Raw genomic sequence first — 15,394 nt, forward strand, 5'->3', positions numbered from 1 at the left:
CATTGAATTTTATTACCAAAATCAGTGTTCGGTTCGAAATGTGTTTATCGACAAATTTTGTTCAGCGATGAGGCTCATTTCTGGTTGAATGGCTACGTAAATAAGCAAAATTGCCGCATTTGGAGTGAAGAGCAACCAGAAGCCGTTCAAGAACTGCCCATGCATCCCGAAAAATGCACTGTTTGGTGTGGTTTGTACGCTGGTGGAATCATTGGACCGTATTTTTTCAAAGATGCTGTTGGACGCAACGTTACGGTGAATGGCGATCGCTATCGTTCGATGCTAACAAACTTTTTGTTGCCAAAAATGGAAGAACTGAACTTGGTTGACATGTGGTTTCAACAAGATGGCGCTACATGCCACACAGCTCGCGATTCTATGGCCATTTTGAGGGAAAACTTCGGAGAACAATTCATCTCAAGAAATGGACCGGTAAGTTGGCCGCCAAGATCATGCGATTTGACGCCTTTAGACTATTTTTTGTGGGGCTACGTCAAGTCTAAAGTCTACAGAAATAAGCCAGCAACTATTCCAGCTTTGGAAGACAACATTTCCGAAGAAATTCGGGCTATTCCGGCCGAAGTGCTCGAAAAAGTTGCCCAAAATTGGACTTTCCGAATGGACCACCTAAGACGCAGCCGCGGTCAACATTTAAATGAAATTATCTTCAAAAAGTAAATGTCATGGACCAATCTAACGTTTCAAATAAAGAACCGATGAGATTTTGCAAATTTTATGCGTTTTTTAAAAAAAAAAAGTTATCAAGCTCTTAACAAATCACCCTTTACTATGTTCGCTTTTCGCGTTGAAATTTTCGCGGTTACTTTATTAAAACAGTTCAATATAAAGCAGATAAATTAACTCAATTGATGTGCAATTTCTTGTTCCTCTAGATTTCAGCAATACTTTACAGGAATATGTCTGTTTTCATTTATAATTTTGATTATTTCAGGAAAAGTAATTGCGAAAATAAAGTGATTTTCAACTCGAAAACCGAACATAGTACACACCTTTAAAAAAAAATGAATAACAAAATTTTTTGACTGGAAAAAACTGTTTTTGGTTTTTGGTAACATTTTACAATTCTTGTCTACTAGACCCTGAAGTACACAAATAGAAACGAAGACACCCACTACTGTTTTTACCAGACTATTTTTCCAAAAGGACTTCCCTGCCTGATCCACAAAGCATTTCGACCCATTTCTATACATACCACCATAGAATGGTGATGAGGGCATAATAAGTTTATCATTCTGTTTGTTACACATATAAACCGACCCCCCCTTGAGCATGTAGATACTGGAGTAGATACTGGAGTATGGTATGGATATGGAATATGGTGGGAATCAGTCCATGTTTTTGTATAGCCCCCATATAGGCCGATCGTCTCATTTTACTTTTTTTGTTCCTAGACTTCAAAATTTTTGTACTCTAGGCACGGTAGCCACTCGATCCAAAAATAATATACAAAATTTTGAAGAAAATTTTACCAAAAAACTACCAAATACAAAATCCATATTGCAGTTTTTGATTTCTATAGAAAATTTTGTCAAAATTTTATTTCTATCTAGTAAACATTTTATTTCTATAAAAAATTTTGTCCACATTTTATTTCTATAGAAATTTTTTTGATTTCTATAGAAAATTTTTGAAAAATTTGATTTCTATAGAAAATTTTGAAAAACTTTGATTTCTATAGAAAATTTTGAAAAACTTTGATTTCTATAGAAAATTTTTATTTCTGTAGAAATTTTTTGAAAAATTTTATTTCTATAGAAAATTTTTAAAAAAATTTTATTTATATAGAAAATTTTTCAAAAATTTTATTTCTATAGAAAATTTTTTAAAAATTTTATTTCTATAGAAAAATCAATCGAAATTTTTTTCTCTAGAAAATTTTGTCAACATTTTTTCTATAGCAAATTTTGTCAACATTGTTTCTATAGAAAATTTCGTCAACATTTTATTCCTATAGAAAATTTATGAAGTACCTCTTAGGTGGAGAGAAATAATTTGCGAAATCTACCAAAACATCAAGAATTCTACCAATCTACTAAATAGAAAAAAATCAACCGTTTTTGGTAGAATTCTACCAACTATGGCAACCGTGAATGTAGGTCCACTAATACCCCGCAAAAACAGAGCTTCCAAAAAAGTAATTTGGATCCCCAACTTGTGATGCGGAAATAATGCAAACTTGGATCATCTCCAATACATGGGCTTGTCATAGGACGGAAGTACTTCGTTTTGGGATCCTTTGCATTGTTTTAGAAGTTGTGCCTTGAAAGTTCATTTGAATGAAGAAACCCAGGCATAACATTCTAACTACTTCTCGAGATGTTCTTTATTGGTATGAATGAAAAAATAAAGAACACAGGTTTTGATGTTGAACATAGTTCTCTTTTTGTTATTTTCGGCATATAGTTTTGCAGAAATATATATTTTTCCATTTAAACTTTATAAAAAAAATTGAAAATTCTAGAAATTTATAATACCGCGCGGTTGAAATTTTAGATTTTATTTTAATGTTTTTTTTTCTTAATTTTTTCTATTTTGAGACATTTAATTGTCCAAAATTTAAATTTTGACTTAAAACCGCCAAATTCCTTATATTCTAAGACTTTTCCCAAAGAACTTAATCGCAAGTGGAACAAATTTATGGAGGATCCTGCCATGCTTGTTTGTGGAACAACATTCATTCTTTTTTGCTGTGGCTTGTATCGGTCTATGTTTTGGTAGAGCCCCCATATAGACCGATTTGACTTCGTAGGCTTTTATAAACCGCAATTTATATCCGATTAGCAATAAAATACAAAATCTAATGTATTTTAGGTCCTCAAATAACCGTACCAAATGTGGTGTGTATCGGGCCAAATTTTGGTACAGCCCCTATATAGATCGACTTCCTGATTTGATCGGATTTTCTCGAAATTCAAACGCTAGAGGTATTTTAGGTATATCCCCCATATAGACCGATCTCCCGATTTGACTTGACTCTTTCGTCGAGAAGTTTAAGATTCCTCTAAATCTCAAACAAAAATGTTTTTTTAAATCCAAATCTGATATAGTCTTCATATGAAAACTAAACTTTAAACTTTAAATTTAATTTCGTGGAGCGTACGAGCTGAACCGATCTGGGGCCAAATCACCGCATTCGTCATCGAGTTCTGTTTCGTATAGAGAAACATTTCGATCGCATTAAATTTTTGGATCATCGCATTCGATCGTAATTTATTTTGTCTACTACTTTTTTTTACATTGCTGTAAACATATGGTAATAAGAAATTGGAAGATAAAAGAATTTCAAAATAATTTTTTGTTATCAAATTATGTTATTTCTGAGATATGTATTTATATTGTTTTTGTGTGTTTTTTTTTTGTTTTCCTCGTCTTCGGATTCAGAGGATGAGTACAAAGTGGCATTAGTAAGGAAAAATATTCGTGACAAAAGCAGTCCTTTAGCATTGCCTGAAGTAGAGTAATTTTAAAGTAAATTTTAGTAAATTTTAAAGTGAGTGCTTTTAACTAATTGTGTTTTTAACATCCATAGATTTAAAAAACGTTTTCATCTGTCAAAAGAAACTTTTAAATATGTTCTTGAAAAAATACGTTTTTTTTTTGAAGCGGCTACTGAGCATTCCTTTCTTTGATCCGTTTCCCTAAATGCAAGTAATATTATATTTTCTTAAATGTATTTTGCCAAAATAGAATAATAATTACATTTTCACCAGCTTTTTTCTTTTTGTTTACCTTTTTTCTGCTCAAAAATCACTACATACTTCGTTTTCGATAGCATGCTACCTATAGTGCTCAACTTCGAGTAGAAACAATTCGATAACGACTGCGGTGATCCGCGTAAACTACATTACGAAGACGAAGTACTCGATTTCGACTGCGGTGATTTGGCCCCTGCTTAAGAGAGTATCTGCACACAACAATTTTTTTGCTGATTCCTTCACGAAATAAATTGATCCAATTAATTTTTTAATTGAAATGTCTTCATTCCCGAAAATGATATCAATCTGAGTTTTAATTGGGCATCAAAAATTAATTGATTTCATTAGCAAATTTCAATTAATGATTCAATTTAATTGATGTTGATGGTAAAACTCTTAATTAAAAATTAATTAAAAATGTAAAAAATTTTCAATCATTAACTTAATTAATGTTTCTATCTTGATAAAAAGGTTAATTGCATCAATTAATTTATTAATAGCAAAAATTGTCAACTTCAATCAACTTTTTAATTAAAAATATTTTGGTGATATTTTTTTCTGTGTGTCTTCAAACCCCCTTAAATTCTATATATTTCCAGGTAACCCGCTACGACGAAGAGTTTTGAAAGGAAACTAATACTTTGATTCGTAGTGGTGGGTATTTAAGATTTGGCGCAGTCGAACTTAAGGCCGTATATACTTGTTTTTAACCAACTTCTGTACCACATTGAAATGTGTCATTTTTTCATCAGATTTTTGGGAGCCACCGTGGTGCAATGGTTAGCATGCCCGCCTTGCATACACAATGTTGTGGGTTCGATTCCTGCTTCGACCAAACACCAAAAAGTTTTTCAGCGGTGGATTATCCCACCTCAGTAATGTTGACATTTGTGAGGGTTTCAAAGCTTCTCTAAGTGGTTTCACTGCAATGTGGAACGCTGTTCGGACTCGGCTATAAAAAGGTGGTCCCTTGTCATAGAGCTTAACATGGAATCGGGTAGCACTCAGTGATAAGAGAGAAGTTCACCAATGCGGTATCACAATGGACTGAATAGTCTAAGTGAGCCTGATACATCGGGCTGCCACCTAACCTAACCTTAATCAGATTATCAGCTGTTATGGCTGACATTTGTAATATGTGTAATTTACTCCTATATTACCGAACAAATAAAAAACACACTGATTTCGTTGTAGCTGCATTTATTTATCCGTGAAAGGATTAGACAACCTATATATGTCACAAAAAAAATCTATACAATTTTTGGAACACATGATTAGTAAAAGACACTACATGAGCCATAAAAAGCAAAACACATTACCTTTCACTGCATCTCTAAACATCTAATTAGAGGTATGAGCAAATGTTCCCTATCACGAAAAAAGGGAAAGCAATTCCCAACTATCAACATCCCTTATTTGTTTTATAATTTATTTTTCTAAAATATGTAAGTCACATTTCTAAAACAAATAGGGGTTACCGTTGTACTGTACATACTCAGCTATGGGAATTTATCAGGGTGTGATATAGAATGCGCGCGTGTTATACGGCAATTATAAAAATATTAACTGCTTGTTTAACACATTTTAAAGATTCCATAAATAATGGGGTTTTATGATTTGTAAATGCGAGTTAAATATTTTTCAACCCGCATAATATCAATTTTTTGGAAAATTTGTGATTTATTATTTACGGGAAAGACCCTAAAAACAAATACAAATCTATTTTGAAATAGGAAAATGGCAAACAAATGTGGGTAATTTTTGGCCGCTTTTCTACAGAATTTATGTGGGTTTAATAGACAAAGTCAAAAAGTTTAAGCAGAACGAAACTGTACTGAAACACTTTTCGATTAAATAAAACAAAGAAGGTCCGACAAGTACTTAGCCTATAAATGTAAAATCATTTCAGGAAAGTAGCGATTTATTTTTCAACACGCACTCAAAATAAAAAATTACTTTTTTCAGAAAAAATGCACACAAAATATTACATCAACAGGGTTAATTGGAATATGTCCCCAGTTATTTACCTCAATCAATTACTTATTATATAATTTATAAGTATTCTAAATATTTGCATATATAAATATTGTGCCTTTGTTAAAACATTTTTAATTTCTTTTAAATTGGCCCATACACCCAGGCAGCTATTAAATTTATTTTATAATAAATGGACTTTGTCTTCTTTCAACAGAAAGCTAAAAATACATCGTGTAACTGAATAATCAACTTTACCGACGTGACTTCTAGTCTAATTGAAGGTTTCACAAAAAAACGAAAAAATAAGAATATTCACGTGTTATTTTCCGTTTCCGTTTAGGCCATTAATTCTTATAAATACACTAAAATCTCCCGAAGATATAGTTTCGACATTTGGTTTAACAAGACTGCCTGAATATCGTCTTTAGAAAAATCGTGGCCATATTAATTTTTTGTAACGAACCCATGGATCAGTTTCTTCTTCAGAAGAAGAGTTTTAATGGTTGAATATGTACATAAAAAATTTAAAGGATTTCATGATACTTCCTCAACTGTATAATTTTCTTTGAGGATAGGGCCTAGAAAATATTTTCTGTAGAATACCTTGATGTTCTCGTTCCATTGCTTGTAGTATTATGGTGCAATTTGAATGCAAAACTGGGTTTCTAAAGTTAGTGTCAGTATTGATTTTCTTTTATTTTCAATGTGATGGTGCGTTAGGCAATACCATCCAGTTAGCGATGTCCGTCCTATCCGTCTGTTTAAATCAGGCTAACTTCCGGAGTAAACAAGCTATCGACTTGAAACTTTGTATAATCAGTTATTATTGATGTAGGTCGGATTGTATTGCAATTGGGTCACTTTTAGGTATAGCCCCTTGTAAACCGGTTCCCAAATTTGACTTGCGGAAGAGCAAATTTCGATACGGTTGAAGTTTGGTACGTGATTGTAGTATACACCCACTAACAAACATGCAAAAATTGGTCCCTATTGGGTTGAAATTTGGTATGCGGTGTTGGTATCTGCCCTCTAACAACTATGCCAAAAATGGTCAATGTCGATCCATAATTATACATAGCCCCCATATAAACCGATCCCCAGATTTACCTTTCGGAGCCTCATGGTAGGACAAATTATATCCGATCCGGTTGAAATGCGGTACGTGATGTTCTGGGCCGTGGTAAAATTCATATTCAGCACAAACCACGATAACATCCGACCGAATTAAGATATCAGTTTAAAACTTTATCCAAGTAATGGGCCGGGTTTCTAAATGGACCACATTCAAAAACATGACCATGTCGTTCTCCAAATATGCGTGAAAGCTGAAGTCGATCATTGTTATTGTATTTGGACAGATTCAGCATCAATAATTGTTTTTTTTTTTAACAAACGACTTTTTTGCATCAATTACAAACTCAAGATAGTTAAACTAAAGTGAAATAAATGATATCTTCACAGTTTTTTGGGCATTACAACAAATATCATCCTCTACTGTTCAAAAAGAATAGAGTTCCATTTTATGTTTGCATTGATAACAATTTATTTCATAGTCCAATTTTAATTGATTTCTGCGAATTCATATGACGTTTGAAATGAATAGATAATAAATTATAGTTTGCATTAAACAAATACAATTGTTTAGAGCATTATCTACATACGACATATACAAAAATGACCGTTTCCTATACCGTCAATGAATATAATATGTATCTATTTATATAGGTCGCTATTTATAACCCGAACAATTTATACATATTTATATTAGCTCATGACGTTTGTTAGTTTGGGGACACGAAATGAGGACTATATAAACACTCTAATATTTGCAAATTAAATATATGGCATTCGACAAGTGTTTCATACGTAAATATTTTGTATTCATACTAATGAATTGATATTTCTATTAAAGCGAATTCAATCGTAATGATTATACGACGTCATATAATTCAAAGGTTTTTTATAGTGTCCGGTATTATTAAGCTTTACCTTCTAGATTTTGAATTTCATTCAAATCGGTTTTTCTATAAGCAGAAGGGCCAACCAAAACATGGACCAATACACATCATATTCCCATGACTATTTGTGAGACCAACATACATCTAGATCTTGATTTTCATGTAGATCGCATCAAAATTGCGGTATTTAGAAGCCCAAGAAATCAAATCGGGAGATCGGTCTATATGGGGGCACTACCAAAACATGGACCCATTCACATTTGGTAGACTTATTTGTGGAACAACACTTCATCTATATTTTGAATTTCAGGCATATAGGACAATAATTGCGGTCTCCAGAAACTCAAAGAGTCAAATCGGGAGATCGGTCTATAGGAGGCTATGCCAAAACAGGATCGGATTCACACCGTATTTATGGACATAAAGCATACAGATGCTTTAATATAAAAAAATTATTCAAAAAAAAAAAACACAAACACAAAGAGGAACTTTAAGATGTTATCGATTTCTTCGTTATGCTGCTTCTCTTAGGGCTCTTACTTGTAACGATAGACCTGACTTTCCTGCAAGGTGTATGTCTATCCAAACGATGGAAGATTTGGATGTTTATTGCGGAAATAGGCCAGGAGCTTCTGACAATCCAGGGGGGGCTATAAACTACACACTGTATCCATTTCATATGCATATCGAAAATATTTTCGATACCATAAAATATTTGAGTAAAGGCATTCGATCGAAACTTGGGTTGATTAATTCCTAATTTGCTAAAATTGATCTCCTCATAACAGAAAAATTTTGAAATCCCAAGGAATGAGGGAACTGTTAAAAAATTGTATCATATTTGTTATAAGCAGGCGAGGTAGTTGTGAGAAGGTTTTTGCTAAAGGGATGCCATAGATTAGTGCTCGACCGACGAATTGGTTTCGCCATTCCGACAAAATTCACGAATCGGCCTTCAGCGCCAAGCCGATTCATTTTCAATAATTTATTTCATATCGAATTGTTCCAGTCAAAACACCCGTACAATTGAGATAACAAGCTCAATATCGTTCTTATGGGAAAAACATAACTCCATGTACAATAAAATTGAAAAGAGTAAAAAACAGAATTAGAGGATGAACTTTTAATGGCAGCGGCAATAACATATTTAAACCCTCGACTAACAAGTGTCTCCAGCGAACAATTGTTCAGTGCAGCGTCTTTTTTCCAAATGATTCTTTTTTGTCACTATAATATCAAAAATATTTTGATCACTAAAAAGTCAGTAAGTTCTAAAAGAATATTATAAGACATGGACTGAAGTTCTAGAGCTCGACCGAAAAATCGGCTATGGCTTCGGCATTCGGCCAAAAGGGAAATAACATATTTTTATGCTATTAGATTTTTTTGCGGCTTCGGGCCCATTAACTGAAGCCGAAGTTTTTGAATAAATTATTTCATCTCAGTCAAAACACCGTACAAAGAAAACGTAAAAATAAAAAATCCTTTTTTTGTCATTATTATATTAAACTATTGAATTTTGAATACTAAAAAGTCTGTTAGTTGTAAAAGAATATTATAAGACAGGGACCGAAATAACCTTTTATTGTTATTTTTATTCAGTTTTTTTAAACACATCAAATTTCTTTAAAAACAAATTTCAGGAAAATAATCGCTTCGATCGAGCTCTATGAAGTACCGGTTATTATTTTTATGCCTAAACAAAAATATAACTAAAACACTCCAAACTGTTTTAATTGCAAACTTCAGGGAGATATTCGTCCTCGACCGATCATTGCCTTTTTTGTCCAAAAAATCCTCTACCAGAGTGTAATTTTCAGAAAGTGATTCTAAGATGTTTACGATATTTCCGGAATCAAGTTACTGAATTTTAATGGCGATGTTTGCCGCAAGTCCCTGACTTAGTTTAGTTTGCTGAATAAAGTTTCTTATATTCAAAGTTAACTTCTTCTAGCTTATACACTATTTTTTTACTGGTTTCGTTGAACGTTGTACACGTTCTGAGACTTTCCATCAAAACAATGTCTAATTGTTGTTTTGATAACTGCATTCCAGCCAAGTTTTTTTTTCAACAGACTGCTGCTTTGGCACAACAAAACATTGCATATATATAAGTGAAAGTACTATAGTATTGTGTCTTGTCTTTAATCGTCTTCCATAACATAGCAACAACTGCGACTAACGAGGCAACGGGCATGTCACCTCCATAAACAAATGAAACCAATAAAATGCAATAAAAACGAAAACTAAATAACCAAAGAAATCAAAGCGGGAAATAAAAACAATATAAGCAATTTGTGGTATGTTTTCATGATTTTTTTCTAATAATATAATTAGACATATCTTGTATTTGTTTTTCATTGTTTTACTTTAATTTAAATTAAATATCATCAAACAAAAAGAAAATTATTTTAAACTTAAAACACTATACAAGGCTTATGTAAAATAAACATTAAAAAATATCTATCGTTATATATAATTATAATTATAAACAATATATTATCAGTGTTTTTTAATTACAATTTACAATATCAGTACCTTTTTTCTGTTTTAAATTTAACATGTGTATAAAATAGTATGTGTGTGTATATGTAATAATAATTTATCAACTCCTTATATACAAAACCTTACTCGTACCTAGTTACTCATTTGAAGACCACCGCCACTGCTTCGACTACCTGTCGATGAAGACGTTTGCAAAATATTAAATTGCGATACTAATTTGTCATAGTCCTCGAGGGATGTCTCAAATTGTTCGAGTTGCTTGGATAGATCATCAACAAACGAATATTCAGCTTTGGCAGATGATGAGGAGCAGGTGGAGGGAAGGATTTGTTGTTGATTGGGAGATGACGATGATGTTGTGGCCGCCGCCACTGATGTATTTGGCATGGCACTGCTACAGGTTTCAACGGTGATCTCTGAAAGGCCTTTGAGCGGCGGCGCATGATAACAGTCCCTATAAAATTTCGCCAAATCATTGACTCGTGATGTGGCTGAGGCAAAGGGGAAATTTAATTCTTTCAGTAAATTCTCATCATCGACTGAGGACAATTGCTGCGCCAGGCTTATGGACTGAGGTGAGGAGGCTTGTTGTCGACTACAGTTGAAGGCAGTGGGTAGTTGAGGGGCGGGTATAAATAATGACTTGATGGGAGATTGGGAGTGCGTTGAATTGTTTGGCGATTTCTGCGGCAATTGTTGTTGATTATTTTCATCGTTTTCCAAGCTTTTAAATGCCATCACGTTATTATTTGTGGCAATGGCATTGTTATTATTATTTGTATTATTGTTGGCCACATTGTTGTTGATATTATGTTGGTGACCATTTCCTAACGGTGATGTCTGAGGCGAATCACATTTGCGATTGAGAGATTCTATGGAACCTCCATAACCAGTTCCATTACTTCCCGTACTCTCCAATCTGGGCTTACGCAGCAGCCACTCAAAGGGAGGCGTTTCGGGCAACACAAAGTCTTCCTCAGTGTATTGACGCAATTTGCCCACATCTGTAAAAGCTCCCGGTCTTAAGGGTTTCTCAATATCAATGATTTTCTTATCACCCCCTAAGCCACCAATCATGCCCTTTTTGTTATTACCAACATTCGATTTCAGTTTACCATTATTCTCACAATGCTTAAAGTGATTGGAATCAATCATAATGGTATTGGACTCATGAGTTCTTGTCTGAGCAGCTGTGGTAGATGGGGTTATGGTCATTTTCGTACGGTATGAAACATTCATCACCAAATTACCCACTATGGTATTTAAATTGCCTATGCGCACGTTTTTATGGTCCTCACCCAAAGCATGCGTCTGGGGTCTATCAACGTAGATGCGATAGTAAATACCATACGAATCCTGGCACTGGCGACGAGACAATTTATATGCGGGTGTGGTACGAGTCAACGAAATTAATGATTTCAAAAGCATTCCCATGCGATTGTAAATAGCGTGGGCTGTCTTTAGACAAGGCGTATCCGGCTGTGGCGATGCATTGTTGCTGTTTTGGTTAAGACCAACTTTTTCATTGCCTATCGAACCGTTGGTATCCTTCGTTTTATTTGCTTGGCCAGTTCCGTTGCCAACGGGCATTTGTATATCCAATGACCATACTTCCAGTATCATTTGATCGCCTTCAGTAGTTTTGAGGGAGATTTCCACACACAGTGGCAGGCGCTTAAGGATGTTTTCGCCAGGAGAAAGGTTGAGAGCCTTTTTCGTTTCAGCATAAACATCTGGATGATCATCGATTACTATGTTGAACCAATCGTTGCCTGCCAGGGGATTGCATTTTGTTTGTATTTTTTCTCCAAGCCTCGATTGGACGACAACTTGTGTGGATTTCAATGCTAGAAATTTGATGAATTTCTCCAAATCCTTTTCAGCTGCATTAATGCGTTGTGTCGACATATTGTACGTCTTTTGTTGTTGTTTTTCTTCTAGCTTAAAACAGTTCGTTATTACTCTTCTTGTTGTTGCTGTTGTTTTGTATTCTCTCTTTTTAATTTACTGCTCACACAAACACACGCCCGACCGACTTCCACACAAACACATGCACAATTTCGTGGAATTTTTTCGAAGTTTTATCGTATTTTTTGTTCTTGTCACGAGAGATTTTTTTTTCAATCTTTCTTCTTTGGTTTAAAAATGTTTTTGTTGCAATATGTATTCTTTCATTTATGTTCTCTTATTGTTGTTTTGTATATTATATACATTTTTTTCTAAATATCCACGTCAGTTTTTGCACAAACTAAAACTGCAATGTTACACGCCCTTTTTTATGCACATTTTTTTTCCACCTACTCCATGAAGGAATGAAACTATTTGCATTTATTTTTTGGGCTTTTGATTTTCTTTTTCTCAAATATTCTATTTACTATTCAATGTTTTGCGTCTGTTTTTTTTTCTATTTCATCGCGTAGAAACAAAGGAGGAATATAATCACTCGCTTTGTTGGATTTTAGTTGATATTCCAACACAAGAAAATCATTTTTTATTTTCACTGGTTATTTGGTATTTGTTCACTTATCCAAATTCTTTTTGTTGGTTTGACGACTTTTTTTAATTCTATTTATTATTTAATAAATTCTTTATTAACCGATTTCCCGACGCCAACGTCTGTTCTGTTTTTGTGTTTTTCCTAAAATGACAAATGCGGACGTGATGTGTGACTCAAAGATGATAAACTTAGTACTTATTGGTTTACTAAGTACCCGTTACCTACGAATAAGTTGGTACCCTCCGTGCCAATCATGAATTGAGAAGGTAGAGAAATATACACAAACATTAAAAAAAAAAAACAAACACCCAAATGCATTCTATTGCGATGTTCACACTATACTTGTACTCGTCTGTCGATAATATTTATTTAAATTGAAGTAATTTATCTGCTTCATATTGAACTGTTTTAATAAAGTAACCGCGAAAATTTCAACTCGAAAAGAGAACATAGTACCCTGCCAACATTTTTTGAATTTGGGGACTCTTTTGAGAATCCCCACTACGTCGAAAACAATCATATACGACATCAAAAACTCGTCGGAAAAGCGCCGTCACTATTGAGAAGTTGTACCACGCCAAGTTACTACAAAAATGTTTCGCATGAGTGCAATTATTAGGTGCCTTTATAGATCAATTTAGAACGACGCCAATAAGGGACCCTCCAAACAATCAGAAAAAGTGCATTTTAAGATAGTTGTAAAAGAATCATTGTGGTCGAGTAAAACACGTTTGTTTAGATATTTATTAATTTGATTAAACAATTACAAATTCTTAAAAATATAACATTTATACCACTATCACATTACATTTAACATAATTTTTGGCATTAATGATGATGTTGAGTTACAAGTAGCGAGTTACATGTTGCTGCGTCTATCAACCAGTGTTTTTATTCCATGGAGGCAGCGTGTCTGTAAAATATCTGAAAAACAATCACTTTATTCCATTTGGAAAATCACCAAATTGTTCACCAATATACCTTTCACAATTTTAAGCGTATAATCTATGTTTTCAGAACTTTATTTTCGTTTTTATTTAATTAAAATATAACAAGCTGGTTGCGCTTGGCGTTTCACAAAAAAACAAATGGCTTTTTTAACAGTAGGGATGGCAAATTACTTGCATGTACTTTTTGATGTACCTTTTCATGATGGTTGAAGTGACATTTACGAGTCTGTGGTAACGATGAGGTTGAAATGGAACTTTGAAATGCTGGCAGGGTACTTACCTTAACTTGGAATTGAGCTTAACTTGAAATCGGGCAGCACTCAGTGATAAGAGAGAAGTTCACCACTGTGGTATAACAAAGGACTGAATAGTCTAATAAGCCTGATACATCGGGCTGCCACTTAACCTAACCTAAACTACTATAGCTATTGCGCCGTCCGGATTATAAGTTATTACAGACGGAATGTTTGTGATTGTAAAGAATGAGTGGCCGAACGCTAAGAATTGTCGTAGGTAATGCGTCCTACAGACCATAAGTTTTTCCGGACGGAATTTCTGTTTGTAATGAATCTTATGCGTCTTACAGACTATACATTTTTCCGGACGGAATGTCTGTGTTTGTAATGAATCTTACATTGTGTCCAATCGATACGACAATTCTTTGATGACTAAATAATGTGCTATCGAACCCATAAACATGCAGCAGTGTCGATTATGCCTTCCGACTTATCTTACAAATTGACCAATTTATGGGATGTTATTTGAGACTTATTAATTTCGATTACATTGATGATATGAACTTATCGATAAATTAGTGGTAAACTTAGAACTATATCTGTCTTGTTCTAATACACAGTTAAATAATGTAAAATAGCTCTTGCTTTATAGTGATTTATGGGATATGTTCGACACGAGCACTGTCGTCCGGATAAACTTATAGTCTGCACGGCGCATAAGTAAAATGGCGATAAATGTGCTATCGATCCCATTAAAAAGGTGCAGTATCGATTATGTTATGTTAAGTCCGAAGGCATATCGATACTGCTGCATGTTTATGGGATCGATAACACATTTACCGATTGTTTAGTCATCGCCAAGAAGTCGTATCGATGCGACACACTGTAAGATTCTTAACAAACAGTTGCGTGTAGACTGATTCTGTCATACTTGCATGGAAGATCGCAGTTCGTGGAGTTGAATGGGCGGAGTTCGGGTACTGCATTCTTGAGTTGTGGAGTACCCCAAAGTTCTGTACTTGGACCGCTCCTGTTTATCATGTTCCTGAATGATTTTGTTGGATGCTTGGAACCTAATTTTGTTAGAGCCCAATAAACACAGGATGAGCGTTTTTCAAATGGAACAACTTTTCAGTTTAGGTGGGTATTAAGTTCGTTAGCGGCTAAAAGTTTTCATTTTTATTTATTTCACTTCATTTCTAAACCAATGTAGCTAACTCTCTTCATAGGAAAAAAACGCTAATTAATGATATAGTAAGTATTGTCATCACTTGCAACTGTCAAATATTTTGGTGTTAAATATTTTGTTGTTCTTTTTACAACTCGAAGAAGACGAATTCAAAAATATTAATAAAATTAAAAACGTAATAAATCTTTAATAATGGAGCAAAACGAAAAACAAGTTTCGAGCGATTTTACATCTAGTTTGCTAAAACTAACACACAATAATAAATACATAATTAGCCATATAACAATGGTAGCATTAAAATATGTGAAATATGCTAAAGAAATTTTGCGATATTTTGAAAATTTTTTAAAAACAATTAATCCGGGC

General features: G+C 33.8%; 1 protein-coding gene and 1 long non-coding RNA gene across 2 annotated transcripts; both read right to left on the reverse strand.

Annotated features, from left to right (window-relative positions):
* Window positions 1–9,945: 9,945 nt before the first annotated feature.
* Window positions 9,946–12,805, reverse strand: Atg13 (Autophagy-related 13). Its single transcript, XM_075291695.1, has one exon. The coding sequence runs from the start codon at window positions 12,062–12,064 to the stop codon at window positions 10,289–10,291; it is 1,776 nt and encodes a 591-aa protein (XP_075147810.1). The 5' UTR covers window positions 12,065–12,805; the 3' UTR covers window positions 9,946–10,288.
* Window positions 12,806–13,363: 558 nt separating this feature from the next.
* Window positions 13,364–13,862, reverse strand: LOC142242407 (uncharacterized). Its single transcript, XR_012724094.1, has 2 exons — window positions 13,635–13,862; window positions 13,364–13,577 (listed from the first exon to the last, which is right to left on the reverse strand). It is a non-coding gene; the product is annotated as an uncharacterized LOC142242407 (long non-coding RNA).
* Window positions 13,863–15,394: the final 1,532 nt, after the last annotated feature.

This window comes from Haematobia irritans, chromosome 1 (assembly GCF_050003625.1).
Source record: "Haematobia irritans isolate KBUSLIRL chromosome 1, ASM5000362v1, whole genome shotgun sequence".
Classification (NCBI taxonomy): Eukaryota; Metazoa; Arthropoda; class Insecta; order Diptera; family Muscidae; genus Haematobia; species Haematobia irritans.

What these genes read in the sequence shown, in the direction of transcription:
- Atg13 (XM_075291695.1), bottom strand. Translation starts at nt 12,064, where the DNA reads ATGTCGACACAACGCATTAATGCAGCTGAAAAGGATTTGGAGAAATTC.